At 31.1% G+C, this 26,540-nt stretch overlaps 1 protein-coding gene across 1 annotated transcript in view; it reads right to left on the bottom strand.

Moving 5' to 3' along the window:
• Nucleotides 1-26,540, bottom strand: part of LOC142317579 (uncharacterized) — a 110,750-nt gene that overhangs the window by 14,200 nt on the left and 70,010 nt on the right. The window contains exons 10-14 of the mRNA XM_075354136.1: nucleotides 23,718-23,826; nucleotides 15,338-15,516; nucleotides 6,879-7,051; nucleotides 1,256-1,418; nucleotides 749-973 (exon numbers count right to left, since the gene is read on the bottom strand). Of these exons, the coding sequence (XP_075210251.1) occupies nucleotides 749-973; nucleotides 1,256-1,418; nucleotides 6,879-7,051; nucleotides 15,338-15,516; nucleotides 23,718-23,826 (849 nt within the window). The remainder of the gene's footprint in view (nucleotides 1-748; nucleotides 974-1,255; nucleotides 1,419-6,878; nucleotides 7,052-15,337; nucleotides 15,517-23,717; nucleotides 23,827-26,540) is intronic.

The following is a 26,540-nucleotide window of genomic DNA, read 5'->3' on the forward strand; positions in this document are numbered from 1 at the left end:
TTGTCTGTGATATTAGTTTTGGGTTTATTTTGCTTTCTTGGCTTGTTTAAGTAAATTTTTATTTTATGATTAATATTACGTTTATACCTTATATAGCTTATAATTTTGGAGTTATATTACCCTTTTATGTATTCTAAATGATAACAATAGTAACTAATGTCTATCACAGAATATGCCATTTGATTTATCACTGTAGTTGAAATGAAATAAAAATATTTATTTAATGACATTTAAATTCACTAAATTTTACTCTGTGGAGTGTATGCATGATATTTGCTGATTAATACAAATAAAAAAACAACCAGAAATACATAAGATAATGCAAAAATTAGCTTTTGACAAAATCATTATTGACCAACAAAATAATAGGTTACAAACACTTCTGCTTCTTTGTTACTAAATATTTACAGTGAAATAGTTAATCACACATTCTTATACAAAGAGTAAATAATGGGTTATTCAACTTAGTAATATGGCTATCTCATTAGTGGTGTAACATCTCATCCCATTTTAATCATTTTTATATTATTTTGATTTGAAAACAAAACAATTCACATTATTATTAAATTCATAGTATTATATATAACAGACCTGTACATTTCAATAATACTTTTTTTAAAGATATTTTCAGTAAATGATGCATTTTATAATTGCTTTAAATGTTAAATCACATTCCATTTATAATAAACATTATGAATTATTTTGTCAGAATCTATATTATTTTATAGAAAATTTTGATTTTACTTACTTTTAGTTCTTTATTTTTATCCGCTAGTTCACGTCGTATCTTCAAAAGGTCTTTCTGTACATCAGGTCCAAGCATGTGAGACATCTGCTGTCTAAGTGAACTTAATTTCTCCTTATAATCTTCAATTTCCTCATTCTTTTGTTTAATAGACTCTCTGCACTGCATTAATGTTTTTTGCTGGTATCGAACCTTCTTTATCAAATTCATTCTAGTCGGATCAGAACCCTGTTAGTTATAAAATCATAAATAAAAGATTTCATTTTATTTGGTTTAAAATAGTTTATTTTTTATTCTTCCGATATTTCTTGAAGCTTCCTGAATACATTACAATAATGTCTGTGTTGTAAAATAACAAATTTTAATTAGTAGTGTTAACGAAATGGATTATCAGTATGCAAGAATTCTGAGAACCAAGTGTTCCTTCAGTCATATTTACATTTCATAGAAAATAATATAGAAATATTAAAAAATATTTTTATCATTTTAAAGTTATCTACTTTTCCTTACCTCTAACTTTCTCCACCTATGAACATTCAGTGGTGTTTGGATCGTTTGTTCCAGTGCCCTGCATCTTAATTTTTCATTCAATAACTCTTTCTCTAAATAATATATTTCTTTACGCAGGTCATTAATACTTTCAGAGCATCTAATATTCTTTACTCGTTCGTTTCTGAAAACCAAAGATTTTAATAAATATCTAATGAAATATAGAATGTAATGTTAACTTTTAGTAGCAAACTTAATTCTGGTTTTAGTTCTATTTTTCTTTTCTGGATATCCAAAATATTTAATATTTCTTCATTACTTCTTCAAGACAAATAATCTGGTACCAAACTGATTGATCAGTAAGTAAAATTCTTTTTATTTATGAAATTTTTTTTTCTTTTTATTGTTGAAAATCACTTCCTTTTCATAATAATTTTATCTAGTACAGTAGAAGTTCCCTATTTCTTTTCCCTTCAACAAAGAAGAAGAGGGAACGAGCCCAGCAGCCACAGACAGCATAGAAGAAAGAAGAAAGCTGCACTTTCCCCCGTTCAGCCCTTCGAGGCCACGGGAATATCAAGGGTAATGGTATATAATTTCGGTTACTACCAAGTCTCGGAAAGTGCAGGCCAAAGAAGAACAAAGAGGTCATCTGTAGAAGAAGAGGAAGAAGATGAAGAAGAAAGAAGACCCTCTACGTGACCCGACGTCACGGACAGGAGTCCGGAAAAGAGCCCAGCAGAGAGCATCGTTAAGGGCAACCATTAAAGAAGTGGATGAAGATCTTCTCCTATCCATTCCTAAAAATACTTACAATTAAATAACTTAAATTAAATCAGCAATTGCGACTTCCTCCGGTGACGAGGGCGCATTGCTCCCTCCAAACAGCTAGTGCCCCGTTGTGGCATATTCCTGCTAGCCTATGAAGCGTTAGCACCGAAAGGACTTTAGTGGACGGTCTGAAAGGGAATTACGTCGGGAGCACGGGTTCTAAAAGCCTAGTCTCCCGTGGTCGGACCCAGAAATGGGTGTGAGAACGCTGGACTCGTACAGATATGGAACGCTGTACAAAAAATCAGTCCATAAAACTAAAAGAAACCTTTAAACTCAAAACCCGACATTAAAATAAACCCCTTAACACGCCCGATTAATAGAATCATACAGCAGCAAGGGACACTGTCCAGGCTCTGCGATTTCAAAGGGAGAAATTTGTGAAGCTCCTGCCACTTTTGCGTTCCGTTTCAGTACAGTAGCATGCAAAATTAATCCAAACACAAGAAATGTTTTGTATTTCTATCTTGTGGCTACACGCTTGACCATACTGATTATTTAATCTGTCTGTGTAATGTGAGGTCATTGTTCTTTGGTTATTTGGCAATTTTCATGTTACAGTGTTTTGTGAAAGTTTATTTCACTTTTTATTACATCATATTTCCATATGTCACGTGTCGTTATGTTTTTTTCTTAAATTTTAAATAAATAATAATAGAGAGAATTCCAAGAATGCGTTAAATTCTTTCTCTTTCTGAGCATAGCAGTGTGACACAATGGCAAATAGCTTCCAAGTGTGGCATTGGATTAGGGATAGTGAATGCTACTTTAAAACAATTTAAAGAAACTAGTTCCTTTACACCTCAAAGGAAAGGAAAGGCAAATGTGGCTGTGAAAAAAGCTACTCCAAAACAGGATCGATTATTAGTTGAGAAAAAGTAAACTTGATTCAAAATATTCTTCTGTGGACTTAAACTGAGAATTAACAACCAGTGGAACAGATTTACATGTGACAACTGTTATATGCCAGCATCTTACTGCAGTTCATTGGCTAACTAAAAAGCAGCTTTTAACACCAGTAATGTGCAAAAAAAGGTAGGCCAAAGCACACATAACCGGTCCAAAGAAGAATGGAAAAATTTTATGTTTTCTGACACGTCACATTTTTATTTCACGAGCAACAGGTTCTATACATGTCAACAGGTTCCATCACCAGCTCATGTCCAACAATCAGTTAAACATTCACAGAAAAATTTTTTCGAGGTTGTTTCATGTTTGAAGGACCTTGTTGATTACTTCCAGTAGATGGTATGTTAAAAAGTAATAGATATAAAAATTTTGAAGGAAAGGACACAACTTAAAAGCAAATTCTTGCAAGGCAAAGGGTTTTTCCAACAAGATTTGCCACACTGCCAAAATGCCAAAAAAGAGTAAAAATTTTTCAAAGAACAAAGCCTTAAAGTGTCTCCATGGCCAGACAATCCCCCAGACTTAAAACCCAAGTGAAAATCTCTGGGAAATAATTTAAAAAAAGAGTCAAGTATGGATTGTACTACAAAAACTGACCTTATTAAAGCAATATTATCAGTATGGTTTCATGATGAGGAAATAAAAAATAAAATGTATGCACTTGTTAAATCAATGCCAAATTGTGTATGTGAAGTGGGTAAGAATAAAGGACATATTAATTGCTAGATATTCACAACTTGTACAACAGGTATTTTTCTTTCTAAATATAGTTATTTTTTATTAAATACCATCTGTATTCAGATTAATTTGCACGCAAATTGTAGCTGTCTTTAAATTTACGAAGTCGTTCTATCTTAGTTTTTTCTTATATCTGATGTGCCATGGTTATTGTTATCTCAATATCCTAATATTATATAATAAAAATATATATATATATATATATATATATATATATATATACAGAAGCCCTGGGTAATCCGAAATCAAAAGGAGAAAATTTAAAAAAATTAATTTTACTTTTACAATTTTCCATGTAGCAAGAAGCTGTTTTCAATTTTTTTCATCTACAAGAAGCCAGAAGCCGTAAGTTTGGCGTGTGTTATCACGTCTCTCTCTATATTGATTTTTTTTGACTAGGTTTTTGATTGTAGATAACTCCTATTTATTTATAGTACAGTAACAAATTATTCCCTCCATAGAATCTGTTAAGCATTCCATACCTAGCAGATAAAAATGTTAATCTTGATCGGTGTGACTCCATTAGTCGGTGTGTTGTATTTCTTCTGTTAAGTTGGATGTGCGATTGTTTTTCGTATGAATTGAGTATTATGTTTTAATCAAATTTAACATTTTTATCGTGCAGTACTTCCTGAAATTTCGTGACTTACTTCATTTTAATAGATCAGAATAGATCAAAATGGCTTCAAAGAAAAAGCAAGTTAACTTTATCATTTTCGGATAAGTCTAGTATTCTTGAAAGTCTTGAGAAAGGTGAATCGTCTATTAAACTGGCAGTTGAATTTAACGTTTGTAAATGAACTATCAGCAATATAAAAAAAATAATAAAGAAATTCTGTCGTACTTACCATCAACTAAATTGGAGCCTAACAAACTGTGAACACTGAAATTTAGTTGCTTGACTGCAGTAGCTGAGATTGTGAACTTATGGTTTTTACAGGAAAGATCACGTCATACTCCAATCTCCGGAGAAATCATAAAATTTAAGGGAAAGTTTTTTCAAACCGAACTTTGATCAAACAAGGAATTTAAAGCCAGCAATGGCTGGTTGGAAGGATTTTTAAAAAGATACAGGATACGCAATCTATCAATTACAGGAGAAAAACTTTATTCTGATCCTAATGTTGTTAAGCCCTTTCAAAATAAACGTCTCAAAAAAATTTAATTACGACGGTAGAACAAATTTATAACACAGATGAAAGTGGTTTGCTGTGACGAGTCCTGCCTTATAAAACATTCGCTCATCGAGCTGAAGCTTCTGTTCCAGGTCGAAAAATATCAAAAGAGCGTATTACATTTGTGTCTAGCGCCAACATTTCTGGTAATCATAAATTACAGCTTTTAGTAATAGATAAAGCTAAAAATCCAAGGGCGTTTAGACATTTTTTATCGCCAGTCGAGTACAGTAATCAGGTAAGTGCTGGGGATGAATGTTGACATATTTTACAAATAGTTTCACAGCATTTTTGTGCCGTTTGTGAAAAATTACTGAAAATTTATAAATTTGGAAGAGAAAGCTCTGTTCTTAATTGAAAATTGTCAAGGACATCCGGACGTAGAACAGTTGACTAGTGAAGATTGAAAAATAACCACTATGTTCTTCCCACCAACTTGCACAGCCATTTTATAACTGATTAACCAAAACGTGATCTAATCAATTAAAATTAAATACAGAAAAGACCTTCTTTTCCAAGTCATTTTTCAAAATGATCTGAAAAATGTTGTGATTTCTCCTGTTGCTGTTTGGGATTTCATTGACAAGGCTTAATTCGACCTTCATGGAAAATACTTTTACAGTCTATGATTAAATATAAAGAAAATTTATGCAATAGTTTAAGTGAAAAAATAGAAAGCGTGGTAGAAACGACTAGAACTGTTAACCTTGAATTGGAGATAACAAAAGATGCTACGAACTTGATTAACGTAGACGCAAAGAATGTTTCCAACTTAAATCCGACGATAACATTATTGAAGCAGTACGACAAGGGTTAGATGAAAATGTCGAAGATGAAATTGAAGTAGGAGCGAAGAGAATAAAGCATGAAGAAACAGTAAAATGTTTATCACCTATATTCAGTGGGCACAAATGTTATACGCTCTTGATATTTTTCTACCTGGAGCAGAACCACTCAAACTTCTAAAGCATAAATTTCTTTTATTGACTCATATACGAAAAAACGCAAAAGAAAATTTACTAATTTCATTGAAATAGACAAACCACCAACTTTTTAAAGAAACGATAATAAAATCATTTTTAGAATGTAAATTATCAATACATTAATAAAAACTTTGTTAACTAAATGAAATAGTTTCAGCACTCATTTCGACTTCCAAAACTTTCCTTGATGCCTTATCCTGTACCTTTAAGTTGAACCCTCGATAATCCGAATTTTTTGTAATCTGAACAGCCGCGGATTTTTATTAGCTTGGATTATCCAGGGACTTTTGTGTGTGTGTGTGTGTGTGTGTGTGTGTGTATGTTAAAAGAAAATTATTTTTTTATTTAAACTTTTATATTCTTATTTTAAATGTTCTTGTTTATACCATATTTGATTATTATATTTTTCTTAAACATATTTAAATGATTTTTTATAAAGCTTACTTTTATTCCTGAACAGTAACAACTTACGTTTCAGTTATTTTGTTTTTAACTGTGATTATTTTTCATTTTTTAATTGTGATTATTATGTAATTACTTATTTTTTTATTGTGCATTAGCTGAAAATGAATCACATAGTTAAATTGTTATGGTATTACTTTATGGTATTCTATTACTCAATTTTTTTTTCTTAATGAGTTGTACAAGTTTTACTATAGAGCTTCTTTAAATTGATAAAAATCACTAGAAATTCTTTATTTAAGGGATTTTGTGTACTCTGAAATTGAGAAGGGAGAAAGATTGAATCACTGGAGTGGCTAATGAATTCATTATATTTGAATCAGCTAGATTTCTTTTTTAGGGGAGTATTAAAAAACATTGCTGTATACTCAAAAATACGTAACATTTATTCAGTCTAAAAAAAATTTCTTGTTTTAAATTTGTGTTTTAATGGCTGATAAAAATATTAAGTAACTACTACAATAACATAAGGAACATTAATACATTTTGAGTTCTTTAAAAACCATATTCTATATTCTAAGGAAGAAAAATTATGATTAATTTTACCTCAAATTTTGAATTTCAACTTTCATCAATTGAATTTTTTTGAGTAGACAATCACATTCATCTTTGTATTTGTATTGCATACATTCCAATATCTTTGACTTTGCATATGCAAATTCAATTTCATCATTACGACGAACTAACCGAGTACCGATTAAATATTTTTCTTTTTTTGCCTGAAAATATCAAAAAATTTTTAAAATCCGGTAAAAGAAGTATAGCCAAGCAGTTAAAGCAAGTTGCTTGTGAGGGGAGAGTAGTTATATGCATGTAACTAGAGGAAAAGGGCCTTGCTAGAACTGCTCTGCTATAACTTTGTAGAAATAAGATATTAAGATGTAATAATATAAGAATACTATAAATAGCAACTTAAAATTGAAGACATAAAAATCTATTCACTACAACAACAATCAGTACTCAACAAATAAAATAAAAACAGCTTATGTTTTATGACAGAAACAATATTAATCCATAAATACAATTATAGAAAAAAAAGCAGTTAAATATTTTAACACTTGCATTCAGTGGACAACAGATAAAATCATTCTGTTTAACATACCGTATAAACTACTTTTATTGGCTTAAATACAAAAAGACCCAGTATCACCAATTTCAATGAAACAGACAAAAATGACTCAGGGAAATACCCTATTTCAATAGGGTATTTATTATAATTCACTAAGAACTAACAACAAAATGCTACGATCAACAATATGTACTGCATACCTAATCAATCAGAAGCATAAGAGCACCAGAACATCATGCTGAAGAGAACTGGATATAATTCCAAAAAGAACAATAGAAAGTGACAGGTGGACAAAAATTGAAGCTATTTTCAAACAATTTAGTCATTTAAATATTTATATTAACTCCTGTAAACCTTGTAATATTTTTTCCTTATGTTATTAATAATTAACTATTCTATTGTCTAAGGGAGTAATATCCTAAGATGAAATTTTGAATGCTTGAAATACATGAATTAATTTATAGTTGATGTATATTTACTGCATTGTAGTATAAATATGACTACACAATAATGTTAATTATTCATTTATTTACCTAAAGTACATTTATGAAATCTGCTGTGTTTTTGTCAATGATGGTTGACAGTGAAACAATTTAAAAACCATCAAATCAAACCAAATTTTTAAAACAATGTTTTCTAAAACCTTGGATCATAAATCTCTCACTTGCTTTTGCAACCGTTGTTAACACTATAACTACTAAAGATGGTTGTGAAATCATTATGATGTGAAGTTTTTAAATGTTTAATAAATATGATTGCTGAGTGTTAAAATGTTTTTCATTATATATATTTTCATGATGTTGTATAATACCATCTGGTAGTTCTAGCTTTTCTAAGTAAATTGTTTGACTATTTCATAGAACACCAAATAAACTCAGTGCCTAGAGTACAGAGATTTTAATTTCCTAGACAAATCCAGAATTATAATAAATTTGTTGATATAGAATAATGCTGAATATAGAATAACACAAGGTCATCCTTCTGAAAAATTTTGTTAATAAATTTGTATTTTTTTTTTTTAATTTTTACTTGAATAACAAGAAATTATAACGTTTTATTGAGTAAACATTCAATTTTGATGAAATTCCAACCTCTATCTTAAAAGAAGTTGTAAATACTACTACTTAAAAAATTCATTAATCTTTCATCATCCTGACCCCGTAAGGAATGACACCCATCTTGTGATAATTTCGGTAGCCACATCACCCCCTCCATTCCTAACAATAATAATAATAATATAGGACAATTTTGTCCTATAAATACTTTAGACGCATTTCTTAATTCATCAAAAACAATAAAGAACAATTTTACAAATAGACAAACTCTAACTTACTTCAATCTGGTTAGCTTTCAGGAGTGAGATCAATGCCTTCACCCTTCCACACACACACAGCTCAATCACCGAGGAATGAAATGAGCAACTAAACTATCTGGTGCTTGATGCCAAAATGCCTGCCTATCTTGTAAGCGCTCAGCGGGCTCCTAGTCTCCTGGGTTGCTACTCTAGCTGTTAGAGTATCAAACCCCTTCACCCACCCTCTGCATGGCCAGAAAGGTAAGAAAGCCACCAACTATTATTACATTCCCTTTGGTTTTCCAATCCACAAATGCAAGTGAGAATTAATTCTTCCAAGTTACCTAATTAATCTAGTACATTCTGCTTTGTACTTTGGGAAAAAACAAGCAGGTCATAGTTTGCATTACCATCACTGTACATTCCCATCAAAATCCTGAACCAACCAAGCCAAACCTAGCCAACTTGTCTCTGAACGCACCATGTTCAGAAAGGAACTGAGTAATTTTTTCGATTGGGGAAAACCCACATAGCATCTTGTAAACCTTTAACATCAAGGAAAATGCCTTGTGTGTAACAATCATCAAAGATTCATTTCATTTAACCTACCACGATTAGAAGCCTTTGTACTTGATCTCTTCCATGCACCCAAAAGGGAGTTGGCCTATCTTTTTAGCATTGTAGCACAATTTACACTCAGTGGCAGGGATATCAATCTGTTTAACACCTGCAATAAAAAGAACTGCTTCACGCAATTCAATTCTATAACTAGCACAATCACTGACAGCAGTAAAAGTTGCTGGGCTCTCAACAAAACATTCCTGTAACCTTTATATCTCATTCGTTGAGCCAGACAGGCACAGCACATAGCATTATAGCCTCACACACACCTTTATAAAGAAGATGCATAGTTCTGAAATTTAAACCCCAGTCAGGATGGACTATTCTACAGACACCAAAGAAAGCATCACAAGCCTTTTTAGTGATGTATTGAAAGTGCTCCTTGAATTGAAGATTCTCATCTATGGAGTACTCCCAGTATCTTTAGGACTTCTATTATTTCCCTCTATAACAAAAAAGGTTCTGCACTTGATTTAAAAAATTAATTAGTCGGTTTTGTTATTATTCCATTTTTTAAAGTATATTTGTCAAAAATTATGGAAAATAGACTTAAAAAAATGTCTTTGATAGCTATAAATGTATCAACTACCTTTCAGCATCGTTATAAAAAAAAAAAATGATATGGACACCACATGACTTCCTTGTATGCCAATTAAATTGCATATTCACATTTTTAAAAGTACATCAAATTTTATTTCACTAATAACTAATGTTTTTTTTTTATATTCTATTTTTTTATTATTATTAAATTATTATTTATTGTAATTTTTTTTTAATCAGAGATTAATTATTAATAAATCAATATATTTAAATTTTTAAAAAATTAAAAAAAAGGATATGAAGGCGGATTCAAACCGATGTGTCTTCCTTCCCCTTGTACGATCCAAATATTTCATTATTAAAATTTTATTAGGCTATAACTCTGGAACCAATGAAAAGAATTACCACTTATGATGTATCGTTGAAAAGCTCTATTTTTTTAGATTTTGAGCTTTTTTGACACTTTTCGTCCAGTTGATTGCAGTCAAAAGGGGATGTGCGCAACTAGATGTTACAACAGTCCTAAATCCAACATTTCAATATCCTACGACTAATCGTTATTTTTAAGTTATTCGGGATACATATTTACATACGTACGTACAGACGTCACGCCAAAACTAGTCAAAATGGATTCATGGATGGTCAAAATAGATATTCCGTTGAAATCTGAAAACCGAAATTTTTCGCGATCTCAATACTTTCTTTACTTCGTACAAGGGAGTAAAAATTGACTGAATTATAGTACTATGAAGCCATCTCTCACATTATACTTCTCACATGATCAAAGCTATGGTATACTCGATTCACAAAAGCATCCTATTGTAAACAAACCGCATGACATTGTAATAGACTGTCTCGAAAGTTCTCTCATACAAATTATGTTTTGATGTTTTATGTTTGATTTATGATCTGCTTTATGTTTGAAGTCTTCATTTGGCGTCGTCTGAATCGAGTTATTTACGAATTAATTACATGGCAACTACATTTAAGGTTATGCTGATAAAAACATGATAGACGATAAAGTATTATATAAAAAAATGGTGAGGACTAACATGAGTCACCGTACTTTACTGTTACTAACACAACTGCACAACAATTTTTTTTTTTTAATTTTAAATTCTAAACTCTCTAACTTATGTACCTTTGTAAAAGATAGAAACAAATCCAAACTAAAGTACATCGTTATAAGGTTTAAGTTTAATATTTCACAATTTTCGTCTAAAATCAATACTTTCAAGATATTTTCATGCTGATTTCTAATATGAAATCAGAATTATTCTATCAGGCTTAGTTTTTTTGTAACTACCATTCTTATTTTCAGGTAATATCATGCATGAATTCCAGAGTATAGCATTTTGTGAACGTAAATACGTTCACAAATATTCTCTCTGCCATGAGGTCAGTGCCACATAGCCAAGAGCTTCCAATTCCAGTACCACCAGATACATGGGACTTAGATTAAGATGAAAATGTCGAATCTTGTGCTGATTTCTTTCTTCACCAGGGGATGAAGAAAGAAATCCAAAATATTTAGAAAATAGATATACTGAACTCCATTTAATTAATCGGTCAGAATTAAGCAGAAATACGTACGTTGGCATCAAGACTGAAAGGATGGCATTTTTTACAACCAAATACATTTTTTACTAATAACTGTCTGTCACGGAAATGCTTTCCGTCACAGAAGTTAGAAATTGAACATTTCTCTCAGACGAAAACTTAGTATACTGTAATGATGTGGACTCTTTACTGGAACATATGCACCATCCTGACAAATGAAAACTTTTTATTGACTCGTCAAAGCTTAGTTTGTAAGCTGATCTACTTCATATTGGAAATAAATACCCATCAATAAGCTGTTTACAGGAAGTAGTTTTATGAAAATATGAAACTTGTATTGCGCAGGATTCAGTATGGGAAATATTTATGGCATATTTGTGGAGATCTGGAGGTAATAGCGTTTTTACTTGGATTGAAACTTGGATACACTAAATTCTGTTGCTTTTTGAGCGACGGACAGCAGGGATAGGAAAAATATTACATAAAAGAGCAGTGGCCAAAGAGAGAGGTACAGACTATAGGAGAGAAGAATGTTATTAGTCAGGCATTAGTAAAACCAGAAAAAGTTTATCTTCCACCAGTAGACATTAACCTAGCTAGGTTAATTAACAAAAAATTTTGTTAAAGCAATGGATTATAATGGTGCAGGGTTTCAGTTCCTAAAAAAAATTTCCCTAATGTAAGCAATGCTAACATAAAGGAAGGTATATTTGTTACACCACAAATAAGAAAACTAATGAGTGATCCAGCATTTGAAGAATGTTTGAATGACTTGGAGGTTGCTGCAAGGAATCATTTCAACATTTGGTAAGCAACTTCCTTGGAAAACATTCGGCCAGTGATTACAAAGAACTTGTAAGTGATCTTCAAAACAACAAAGAACTTGGGTGTAACATGTCACTCAAAATCCATTTCTTACATTCACATTTGCATTTTTCCTTAACAATTTCGGTGCTATCAGTGATGAACATGGAAAATGCTTTCACCAGGAGATGTCTACAATGGAAGCACGATACCAGGGAAAATGGAACCCAAAAATGTTGGCCGATTAGTGTTGGATTTTAAAGAGGGTTCTACCTACAGCAAATTACAGCAGAAAATCCAAAAGGAATAGACTTTAGGTGAGTAGAAAATGCATGTAATATATTGTCATGTACATGTGTTGTAATGTATTATGTTCACCATACATTTTTTGTTTCAAAAGAAATTTCAATTACAAAACTGAGAACGATAGAAAAAATTTATTAACATATATGAAACCAGCATAAAAGCACTATAAGAATTAGCCGTTCACTCTCATTTAACAAGCAAAAAATTAAATTTTGTTGACTAGTGAAACAGTGATAACATACAAAACAGAATTTAAAGTAATCATCAGGATTTATTTACATGTAGTTAAATATTGAAAACCAGAATTCAGTCCCATTGACAAAAGATATTAGCATGACCGCTAATCTTAACGCATTTAACCACTAGTCTTGTATTAAAAGCAATAGATAAAGACAAGTATAAAGTTCTTTTATTGAAAATACTTTTGTTACTCACAAATAAAACTACCTAACAATTTATGAATGAAATTTAGTACATTATCTCTTTCACTTACAATCTAACAGTAACTCACTGAAACATTTCTTGTTTTCATATACTGGAATTATTGTGACATTACCTTAACTGCATCAAACCTGCACTAGAAATTCATTCTTTCACTGACCCCCTTGCAGAATACTTCCGCTTCAAACTCGTATAATAACTCCTTGAGAGAAGAAGATTAACCCTACCGTAGCACTCTCTCGCAGAATTGATTTCGCAGACTCTACTCGCATAATTGGTCGTCAGCTGGTCTTCCCCAGAGTATTTATACTCTATAGCTGCAGGACCGGACCCAATTCGAAGCGCGAGAATGATCATCCGCTCTCACATACTCCCATGAAATTCCAAACCTGGTCCGGTAACATTTGTTTAGGTGTGTCAGTGGGCAGTATTACTAAAGACAATTGTTAAACGGACCTGTTAGCTTTACTAAAAAGGTTTCTTTAGCCCCTTTCTGGATTCCTCCCATTATTATATTTTCGACTAATTTCTTCTTAAATGGCAGGAATCCGTTAGTCAGATCTGTTACAATATTTAAAAAAAGAAGCAAAAATGGGCATTTTCAAATACTAACTTATTAATAATTAGACTTTTAATAGTTCTTCTGGGTCTTAATACTGAATTTAATTATGAAAATGGCATGAATCTGTTTCTTTTAGAGTTTAAAGTAATTTCTTTTAAGATTAATAGATAAGTACAATTTTTTTTTTCTGCAGCAATTCATGCAAACAAGTAACCTCAAACCCATAATGTTTAATTACTTAAACTACATGATTTAATTTCAGTTTTGTAAATACAATTATATTAATTATATGTAACAATAATTATTATTATATAAAATATTACCTATATCTAAAAATATTCATATATAGTTTACGCTTAACAAATTTGCCACAGTAAAATTTTTTCTAGATCTAACACCCTCTTCAGTAAAAGCTAAAAGAAGAAAAAGAACATTTTCAAAAACTTATGTATTTTTGTTCTGAGTCCTATTTTTAGACACTTGATAGCTTTGTATTTGTGAAGATTTTATTTTTTGTTTGAAGATGTTAATTTTTGAAAAATACTTAATTTAAGAGGTTTGGAATAATGTTTTGAAAAAAAATTATTATTTATATTTGCAATGTAGGTAATAAATTTGCTTTGATATATAGTTTTCTCTAGAATTACTATGAAGAAAATCAAAATTGTTTTTTTCGCGATATCCCTTCACCCCTTAACGAATTTGAAAAAACAAATATGTTTAATCTCCCAGAAATATATAAAAATATTTGAGCCAAATTTGAAGAAATCGATTCGGTCAATATTTACTTTTGGTAATAACATCGTTGATAACATATGACCAACATATGATTATTATGATATTTTATGTTAGTAATTATATGATAAATTAGTATAATTATATGTTAGTAAAAACATAAAATGATTATGTTAAATTCATAAAATGATTATTAAGTTAAATAATGACAACAAACTTAAGATAAATAAAGTTAAACCGTTTATTAATAAAGTTGAACAAAAATATCGAGAATAAATTTTTAAAAGAATTTCATAAAAATGAACAGATTTTAAACCAGATTACTCCTTGAAATATTTGTAATTACTTTGTAATAATTCAGTTTTGTAATTATTTGCAGATTAAAAGAGGATCAATAATTATTTCTACTATTTTAATAAAGCCCTTAATATTTAAAGGGAGTCTCAGATGTGTTAAATAACGTTATTAGAACTTCGGCTGTCGGCTGATGTTTGGTGTCTCAAATGAGTAGGAAACATTGAATATAATTATAAAATCGGAGGAATGTTCACAGCTTATTTAAATCATATCTTCCCGACCGTAAGCAGAGATTGACATTTTATTTTTCAATAAAAAGCACTTGTATAAAAGGTATAAAATGAATGGTGTCACAAAAATATGGACTCAGTTCGTCGTTATTATTAATCGATAATAATCTTTCAGATAACAAAAGGTTTTTCATCAGGGCTATTACTAACATTAAAAGGCTTCTGGTTAGTAATTTTATGGGGTTTACTTAAGCAATATATTGTATTTCATAAAGATAGTCGCCTTTGCACTTGCAGTACACTGATTTTAACAGAAGAATTAACGAGAACATTAGAGTTTTTGAAGTAGTGAAAAAATGAAAATTTAGATCTTAAAAACAATAACAAATTAATAGAAAATTATTCTTCATACTAATGATTTATTTACTAATTTTTAAAGAAAAAAATGAACAATTTCAAAGAACTGAATCCGAAGTACCTCAATAATTAATCGATTTTAGGTAGACTTGTACACTAAATGGTAAGAGCCTGTTACTTTATACTTACTCGAATTAAATTCTTTGTTATTTTGTGGCATGTAGCGTTAGCTACAACTAATGAAATTTTAGTACAGCCCACTTCCTTTTGTAACGTACGTATTTCTTTTCTAGCTTTTCTCTCCGTGTTGTTCCGTCTTTCTAATTCGTTGGTCAATCCTTCATTTACTTCCTTTAACTTTTTTACACCTGTAAGAAAATAATTATTTAAAAACTCATATTTTTTCTGAACGCCGGTAAATAAATTCGTTAAACAATTTAATAAATTCGTTAAACAATTTAATAAATTCGTTATGAAAAACCCACATATAACTCTGAACCGGCTGAAAGCACTTATTAGATTTCAATTAATCTAATCTTGTTAAGTTTCTTAGAAGGATTAAAATGTTTTTTAATTCAAGTATTCAAAAAAATTTTTTTAGCAATAAAAACATAAATAAAACAATTCGTATGCGCGAGTTTGATTAGATGAATACCCAAACATATATGTATATATGTGTTTATGTATTCATCTATTGTATAACTGATAGCATTGAACAAAATACAATTTAAAATATGCAATACAAAAACAAGCTTGTCACTAATCTTAAATAATTATTATTTGTAATTAGTATATAGTAAAACGATACATTTTTTTATCTACATTAGATAGAATACATTTTACCATATCTATTATTAAGATAACGTAGAAATAAGCTTCAGAATGCTGTATCTTAATAATAACAGAAACTGTTATCAAAGAAAAATTTTGTTGTCACTGTTATTTTTATATTATTATTGAAATTTTAGGAAACTCCTTTTGTGTGGGTCAATTCCCGAAAATTAAATATTGTAAAATAAAAATAGTTGGTTTTGTCAGACTTAACGTTAACAATGCTCTCTAAAAAATAAGAATTCTGGCTACATCCATTCCATTTTATTGTTAGTGATTATGAAGGATGATATTTGATGATAATCAGCCAAGATGTGCCGGGTCTGCTGTTAATTCTAATTCAATTAAAATGTATTTTTGAATATAAATAAAATAGTTCGTTTAAATATGTAAAAATTGTACTTCCAAAAGATCTTTAGCCAAACTGATACTTCACCCTCTGAACTCAGTGATGTACTTGAAAAATGTACACATATTTGTTTATTCAGCTAATTGTAAATAGAATGTTTCGCTGTCTAACGTAAAGAAATATGCATCCAGAAGATCTTTGTAGACTTTCATTCAGCTCCTTTATCGGTGACATGAATAATATAATATCTATGTATACAGGTGGGCTTTTTAAAAAAGATCTATTATGAAATTACCGCCGACTGCAACAACGAAACGAGATACCGCTTTGCGCCGTATTTCAGTATGATAAAATACTGAGGCGTCAACGAAATAATCGGCATCAACTACATCATTCCTTTGATGTCTAGCGATTTATTAGGGATAAAAAATTTACTCTAAAATAAAGACCGCAGGGAAATTTCTCTCCTTAAGTTTGGCGAGCCTGTGTCGTTCATGGGCACGCTGGTAATGTACAAACTGCATTGTTGTCTGGTCACATTGTAGTTTCTTTAATTAGGTGTTAGTTATTACGTTATAAAATGAATAGGAAAATCGATGTTGCCGCCGACTGTGAAACACGTGGAGTCATACGTTTTTTAAATCATCAGAACGTTAAGCCGGCTGAAATTCATAGGCACTCGGTTGTTGTATACGGTGATAATGTAATGAATGAAAGAAACTTCTGAAAATGGTGTTAAAGGTTTAAAAATAACAGAATTAATGTACACGATGAAGAACGTTCGGGGAGGCCCACGATAAACACCGAGGACTTGTTGAAACGCATAGATGATGAAATCAGAAAAGATCGTCGCTCAAAGATTTCCGACCTAGCCCTTCTTTCTCCTGATGTTTCAAGAGCTGTTATCGGTCGCATTGTTTATGACCATTAAGGGTTCAGAAAGGTTTGTGTACGTTGGGTGCCGCACGTCTTAACGGAACCTCACAAAAAAAATCCGTAAGTAGAAACTCTACGTAAGTTACGGTGCGCCACTCAAAATCTGCGACATGGGCGGCTGACCGACGGCGTCATCCTGTTGTTCGATAATACACGCCCACATGTTGCGGGATTTACTGAGAACATTTGGATGGGAAATTTACGATCACCCACCATATAGTCCAGATTTACCTCCTTCTCATTACCATTTGTTTGGGAAATTGAAAATCGTTTTGAGTAGTAAGCAATTCGAGGGTGACGATGAACTTAAAAATACTGTTAATCAGTGGTTAAATGGATTGGCGGCAGAATAATATGACGAGGGTATATTGAAGCTGGTGTACCGCTACGATAAATGTCTTAATTCATGAGGCGATTATATAGAGAAGTAGTATAAGGTATGTAGATTAAGAGAAATAAAAATTATTTATAAAGTTTTCAGAATAAATATATTTACAATGAAACGGTCTTTACTTTAGAGATAACCTGTCAGACAATCACGATAGCTAACCTTACAGACTCTAATGTTCGCGTTGTGATATACTCGTATATTTCTTAGGAAAAAACAATAGTGTTATTAAAATTTACGGGCAACTTTTTAAAGTTTATAAGCCAAATATTAAAAGTGAATATAAAATTAGACAATGATATCATTAGTTAACAGAAAGACAAACAGATCTTCACGTTGAAGAACGTACGGTCGCCCGTCAGTGATGACAGGTCAGTTATTAAATTAGTAAATGCGAAATTACATGACAGTCAGCGACTTCCTGAAACAATTGTCTATTCAATTTCCTAAAGTTTCATAGTTCTTTTGTGACGTTTTGAAAATGAAGGGATTGGGCTGTTTGACCGCATATCACCGGGGATGAAATCTGGATCTTCTATTCAAATATGAAGTCTGAATAACAGTCGATGCGATGACGACACTCATCACCTCCTGAATCAAAGAAGTTTAGAGAGCACCTTCCGTTTCAGAAATCATGACCGGCTTTCTGAGATACTAAAGACACCTTATCAATTTTTTTTTTTAAACCTTTTTTTAACAAAAACCAGGGTTTTTGTTAAAACCCTGCTGAAACTTAACTTACCTGTGTTCTATTCAAAAAAAGGATGTGAAATTTTAAGTGGTTCTGCATAGTAACCTCGCACAGTACCAAAACTGTTTGCGTAGTTAAAAAATTTGGTTGTACACGCTACGGATCATCACATATTCATGCAATTAAATAAATGGCTCGGATTGCAGCAGTTTGAAAATGACGATGGACTTAAGAACGGCTTAACTAACTGGTTCCAAATACTTTTACAATAGTTACGGTTTATGATGTTTGTTTTTTAAGTAAGTGCCGTTTTGAAATTCCGCCGCTGCTACGCTGTGGTCGGCATTCCACATATGCGCACTGTGTACTCCCATCTGGTGGCAACCAACAGACACCATTAAGGAAATATTCGACATTGTTTACGTTTGTGAGTCTTTAAAATTCCTCCACTGTTCGAGAATCCCGCAGACTGTGAAATACGTAGTGTGATTCGTTTTCTTAGTGCTAAAGGTGTGAAAGCGGCTGAAATTCATCGTCATATCAGTAAAAGTACATGGAGAAAAAATTATGAGCGATGGAATGGTACGAAAATGGGTTAGAGCTTTTAAAGATGTCCGCCATGTTCATTAGGAACGGAATCGACGACCTTCTGTCATTTCCGAAGATCTGGTGCAGAAAGTTGACGAAAAAGTGAATTAATGTTTCCCTTTTTGGGTCCTGTTTACACAAAGGAATTTGCAAATTATTAATTTTGTGTGTGTAGTTCCAACACAATTATGTTCCAAGTACCCATACAATTCAGTTTAAATACCCTTCAATATAAGTCACTGTGTGTTTTGATAGTTTGTTGTATGATCGGTACTTTTCTTTATTAGTATGTTATAATATATCATTATTATAAGTCATTTTGTTCTTTTGTGGCTTGTTATATTGTTATGTTATATTTTCAATCTTATGTTCTGGTAATGTGTTTTTTAAGCAGTTCAAGAGGTTAACTGATCATAAAATGTGGTTTCTGATCAATGATTTGGTTTCTTGAAGTATAAAACAAAAAACTAGACTCAACCAAGCTCATTGTTCATATATTTCTTGTTTGCTGTTCAAAGTATTTTTACACTTCAAAAACATTCACATATTTATAAATGAATGTTTTTCAAAAAAAAAACAAAACATTATGACATTGAAAAACAATATCAATTCCTTACAGTCATTAACAGATTATATACTTATTTACCCCTTCATTCCAGAACATGAATAATACACAATGGGAAACATCCAGAAAAAAGTTATACATAAACGTTTGCATCTTCCCATAACTTTTTACAAGAATATGTAATAATCTTTCTATGTAGATTATTACATACCTTCTTCTCTATGCTTCCTTATTGATTTTAATAACTGATTTTTTTTATTTGCCTACTTATGATAACATTCTATTGTTCCAAATATAATTCCTTTTCAGAGACTGAACAATTTTTTACTTGCAAACGTCCTATGTAGTGCAATTCATTATAGTAATAGCAAATAAGTCACTTTATATGCACCTTTATTTTTTTGAGAATATGAATTTGGGTGATGTTAATATTCACTGAGAGATTTTAAACTAATGAACTATAATATAGCATTAATACATATGTAATCTTGTTTAGAGAAACAAGATTACTTCAACTCTGAATTATTTTGCTTGTGCCGTCCACTACATAGTCATTCCCTAATGACTAGTAATGCCCTCATTACTAACTGTTTTTGCACTTGATAAGTCTTCTTTTATTTGCTCAATCTCTTGTAACGATGTAAACTGGTTTATAGTTGATATTTGAAGTGCCTTTCTGGCAGTTTGCTCTCATTCATCCTATTAATAAACTGATGCCATGTCTCTCTATCTTCAGATATCCTTTTTAATTTTTGATGCATTATCTGCCTGTTTTTTACAGTAATTAATAGTGTCACTAATATGAATTTTAGAAAATATGCAAGAGATTTTTTTATAGTGTAAATTTTTTGTGCCTTTATTACCTGCATTGGATGCGGAAATAAGTATTTACAAAAACCTGCTGTTATACAATCCTTTCAACTACATCAAGGCTTTCTGAAGATGAACAAATAATAAATGGGTTTTTAAATAAAACACCTTGGATTTTTCATTTATGTTTGAAAATAAAATCATTAATCATGGAAAACTAAAACTTTATTGTACTTCAAACAGAAGCATTTCTATTATTCTGTATATTCTTACATAAATTATTTTACTCTAAACCTTATAAGCAGAATTTAGTAAATTAATCTCTTGCAGTCATCACAGTTGCTGCTACTATCTTTAATTTTTAATGTTGATTTTATAGTGGAAAATTTCTAAAAACTAAAATTTGCATTTAATCCAGTAACCTTATGATTTCTAGCTTCCTTTAGAGTTCCCTCCAGCTTCTGAATGAATATAAACCTTTGCCTCGTGAATCATCCATTAATGTTTTCAACGAGGTAAATCTGGTACCTCTTAATCCCCCTTAATTTATAATGATTCTTTCATCAGAATTACATTATCTAAGCCACATGGTTTTTTTTTTTATTGAAATCTTTTATTTTGTAAGCTACTTGCTGCCATCCTAACAAATCTTCTTCCATAAAATTTTTTTCCTTGAATCGATGTGCTTCCTTAAAGAGCTTTAGAAATATTCCTTTTAATTCTCTACAATTCTCTGGTCTCATTGGTATTCCATTTGCAAATGAATCTTAAACAATTCCCTTTTTCTGTAATGTCTTTCACCATATTGATTACTCCACATCTTCAGTCCCTCCATATCTTCAGATTTTTTTCCTCCCTACCATCTTAACTGCTGTTTTTTCAAAACTATGTATAGCTGTCTGTTCATCATTGATATCATCATACTGAAACCAATTACTCAAACAATCTTGCAGTGCTAGGATAGAATAAATTTACTTTTAAACCTCTTCCCTCAGCTTTGGTTCATTCTATTTAACTGTGTAATAAATTATTTTAACTATTCTCTAATACAACTGCTTAATAACTACTAACATTTTAATTCTGCATGTGATAGACCCATCATACAGTAAAATCAGTAATTCTTATCATTATTATAGAGATATGATATGTTAATTACCTCCAATGAATAACTCTAGTAAAAAATATCATTTTTTCCTGCCTCTTCTACTAAACTGGCAGCTAATTTAATAATATTCCTGTGAATTATTTAAATGGGATTTTATAGATTTCATAATAAATTATATTAATGCTTATATAAAATAATGCTTTTATAATTAGAAATTTCAAATGGGAAAATGGCATGTTACATTTCTGACCTAGCACATTTTTAATTATGTCAAACCTGTAAATTTTTTTTTTAAACTTCTAGCTGCTCTCTCCACTTAGTAAATCCAACACCACCTGTTGGTCTATGCTAACAAGCACACCTTTTTATCAAGAACGCCAGAAACTACACTAATAAATTCAATATTAATATTCTAGCTCAGCTTAATAGCAACACAATCACACTATAATCAAGCTGCTAAATTAATTACAGTAAAATATCAACTAAGACACTGTCATTTCTAAAAATTAAGTATTTTCAAAAATTTTCACAAAATACTGTTACTTTGTCACTTTTCAAAAGGCAATCGAAGTAAACAAATCAATCAACAAAACATCAGGTAAGCATACTGATCCAGTGCTACATAAATAGGGTTACATTGAACAGAATGGTTACACATTAGTCCACAGTTGTAGAAAACATTTGCTTACTACTCACACCAGAATCGCATGTTTATTGCAGAAAATAAGCATTACAGTATGGTAGGACATCCACCATCCACCAGTTGGGTGGTGGATGTATGAAAAACCGCAACATCTTGTAAGGTTTATACGCATTATTTATAACAAAGTGCTAAACAGTTATTGGAATAAAAAAATTAAAACTATCTTTTTTTTAAATTTGCAGAAAGTAAAAATAAAGAAATAAATGTGTGTTTTGACTGTTAATCAATTTTGTTAAGTTACAACAGATTATAAAAAAGCAAATCACCAAACAATACAAAAACAGAAATACCTATTATCGTTTTTCAACTCAGATAGTACTTGACCTCAGATACTTAATATGAAAAATTTTATAACAGACACCTTAGAGAAATAAATTAATTTGCTTCTTGTGGGATACAGTACATTATTCTCAAAGCCTCTACTGAGTAGAACATTGGATATAAAAGAAAAACTGAAAGCATAAAAAACAGTAGTTAATTTTTGAAAACAATAATTGATGCCAAAAAGCATGTCATTGAATACAGATTCATTTTCATGACTTCATTACCAGCTCTCTCAATAAAACATTTCCCTATTCAAATTCATTTGGAGAGGCGACTGCTGAAAGCTTGCAGCAAAAAAGTCCTTAAATTTCCTTAATTAAGCCCCCAAATGTCTTATATCTGAGTGACTGTGAGTAGTTGGGTAACTTATAGAGTAACTACAGCAGTACAGCATATAGCAAGGTAATGGTATAAGATGCATACAATTATAGGGCTCCTGCAGTCCTAAGTTGAGTCCTGATATTCAAATTTAAATTTCAAATGTAATATTGATTTAAGAATTGAACAATATTTTAAGAAACAATGATTCTTACTAAAGCGCGTGTATCCATATTTCATCACACAGTTATGGAGGTACTAGCAGCCACTTCAAATACTTTATTACCCTTTAAATATTATTCATTTATTTAATTTTACCACTCACTTATGATGTCAAAACACAGCAGACAACTACAACAGTTGTACCTCAGTGCTACACTAGCGCTCTTTGTGGTAAGAGGGAGTACCAATAAGGGAGTATAACCACTTTGCCGCTAGTTTATTTAGATCATTTTTGGGGTGTGCAATTTTTCAAATTTTTTTTGGAAATATTTTGTAATTGTTAAAAAATGTGCCTAAGAAAATAAGACCTTAATTAGGCGAAATTTCAAGATACTGAGGGGTGACCTTGCTCTACAGCCTTGACCTTTTAAGTTGAAAATTTAATGACATCAATGTTACACATATCGAAGTAATCTGACCAAGTTTGGTCAAAATCAGTTGATTAGTTCTGTTGATATAAAGTGATTTAGGGTGCAACACCAAACACACACACACACACACACACACACACCTACACCCAACCACACACATACATACAAACATCTGGAAAATTTCCATCCGGTTTTTTGGGTTCCTTAGTTGTCACAACAGAAAAATCCAGTGAAAATTGCATATGTCCAAATTGAACCAACAAACTGGACACCTTTACTGAATGTAGTGTTTGAAATGCAATTATTACTATTGATGCAACAGATTAATTAAAAGTAATAAATATTAAAAAAAAAAAATTAATATATACCTGTTTGATTTCTGAGTATTTCAGTATTTTTAGATAATAATTCTTTTTTGTAGTCCTCTATCTGTTTATTCAGATTTCCTATCTTTTCCTTTATTTGTGACACATGATTCTAAATTCATAAAAACATACATAACATTTAACATTGTACATAATGACTCATAAAGTTTTACCCTAGTTATGGATCTAGTAAGGAGTAATGACAGTAGAAAAAACATTTTTTTAAATAATCTTATTGTAGAATGGTTAGTTTAATATTAGAACTGCATAAATCCAATTTTTTTCAAATTGTACAATCACCGACATGCAATTTCATTATGTAAACCTATTTGATGTGGAAACATCACATTCCAGTCTCACCAGTTAGTATCCCCACCACCACCAGTAGTTTCAAAATTACTTTAGCTTTACGCACAATTAAGAGCAAAATTTTCACTCATCATTAACAAAAAATGAAGTATTTCCAGACATATTTATACAGTCGAGCAGCTTGCAGAGGGGAGTAGGTGTATGGCTGTGAGTAAACAGGAACGTGCCTTGCTAGAATGGCTGTACTATACTAAATGACATTTAGTTGAGATTGATTAAATGGAGATGACTTGAAATATTATTCTTTTTAAAAATATTGCAATTTACGATCAGCCTTGGGAAAAGCAAATGAAATATTTACATTTGATATCGCTTATTGTTTAATATTTCCATGTGTATTTATTTATATACGTCTGGATTTTTAATCACAATTAATTGTGATTAATGACTGATTATAATGTTCTGATTCATACAGAAATCTGCAGATAATTGAATGGAATGGTTTTATTATGAATAGTACTTATAAACTCTCATAAGAAAGGCACAGTGATGTGTAATCTCTACTGTTGGGTAAAGTTACTAAAAACATAGCTCGTATTTGCCAAAAGAAATTGGACTTTAATGAGAAAGAAAAACAACTGAACTTATGTTAAATCATAACCTTAAAAACTAAAAAGAAATTGTGAAAATAAAATTAAGAATATCAACTGAAATCAGCATCTGAACAATGATGTTAAATGAAAAAAAAAATACATGAATATACACTGTTAAATACAGATTTTGACAATATACATTTTTGACAAAGCCTGAAAAACAAGAGAACATGAAACACCTTAATTTTAATTGTAAATTTAGAAAAACATAATATCAATAGAAAAATGTAACTGGCAAACAGTTGTACTACTGACATATACTATAATGTGACAAATAGCAATGAACGGATGTCATTAACTTAGATAAACGAATTACAATAAATATTAATTAGCACTGGCCTTTTCTGAATTAAGAACATCAACAAACTTAACGTTAAATAATTAATACATGTAATTCTAGTTTAATGTAGAAAAAAAGGCCACAATGATATTCTAGTACAAAAAGAGTTAATAACAATAAAATTGTGATAAGTAAACATAAAAATAAAGAGTTATTTACAATATAATCGCATTGAAATTAATTGAGCACGGAAAATAGGTTGCAGCTGAACAATTACAACCTTATGTAAGTAACCTGTCGTGACTGTACTTAAGTGAAATTGAAACTTGAAAGGCATAGGTATGATGAACTGAATGTTCCACAAATTTTAATGATAACATAACGGTTTAACGTAATAAGTAATGAAAAACTAAACTTGCCTGTAGCACACAAATATTTGTAAGAGAGGAACTCATGAATGAAGGTAAAACAAATACATACAGTAATTCCTGGGCGTAGTCCGCCGTGGTGTATCAGGAACGCAGGGGTGAGACGTGGTGTAGAGTTAGACTAATATGTAGCAACGAGGTTGGAGATTCTGGATCGAGGTAAATGTAATCTGCGATTCGAGAAGATTCGACATCGATAGAATTGACAGCTTCTAATGATTGAAGCACTTTCCACAGAGAAGTAATGTAGAATGTAAGAATAACTTAACGAAGAAACGAGGCTGGACGAACATAGAAAACTTTGAAATCACGAAAAACCGACGAGTAGAATTAGAAAATATTTTAACAGAGAAATACCGCAACGTTTATAAGTGCAAAGACGACGAAAGTATTAACATTAAGTGAAAGAAAGAAAACATCGAAGCCTGGCCCTCCAAGAGGACCAGGATCCGCAGAACGTGAAAGTCCGAACTAGAATGAATAAAAAGCTGGCGTGGTGAGAAGTAGGGGAAGCGAACAAAGCAATGGACAGTGTGTGTTGACAACAAGAGTTGTGTCTTACTGTTAGTATGAGAACGATTAGAGAAACGGTGTGGAATTCGGGAACGAAGATATAACAACAAATAATTTAAGCGAGCAGTCCGCCAAAGAATTACGTAAGACTGATAAAAATAATTTCTGAATACGCAAGTTGAAGAAATGACATCAGGGCAGAAAGAGAAATAGACTTCTAGGAACTATGACAACATTGAAATTGGTTGAGAATAAAAAAAAACATTAAGCCTAATATATACATTAAGACTAAACAGCAATGAAAATAATGCGTGATATAAATAAGCTAACACCAATACGATGATGCAATAGTCATACAAGCTGGAGCCTGAGAGAAATTTAAAAATACACGTAGAAAGCCTTACAAAAAAGCAAAAAAAATTACCAAGCCTGTAAATTACAAGACTCGACCATAACCTTGAATTCATTGGAATTAAACGACTTTACGCCAATGGGGTAAACATGTTATTGAGTATATGTAAACATTTTACTTTAAATTACGGCCAGCAATGTGCTACATGAGTAGGAGGTAAAACTTCAGGTCAGTTTTTTTATTATAAAACTTTTATGTTGTTTTATGTTTACAGAACAAACTGTAAATAAA

This window comes from Lycorma delicatula, chromosome 1 (genome assembly GCF_047948215.1).
Source record: "Lycorma delicatula isolate Av1 chromosome 1, ASM4794821v1, whole genome shotgun sequence".
Classification (NCBI taxonomy): domain Eukaryota; kingdom Metazoa; phylum Arthropoda; class Insecta; order Hemiptera; family Fulgoridae; genus Lycorma; species Lycorma delicatula.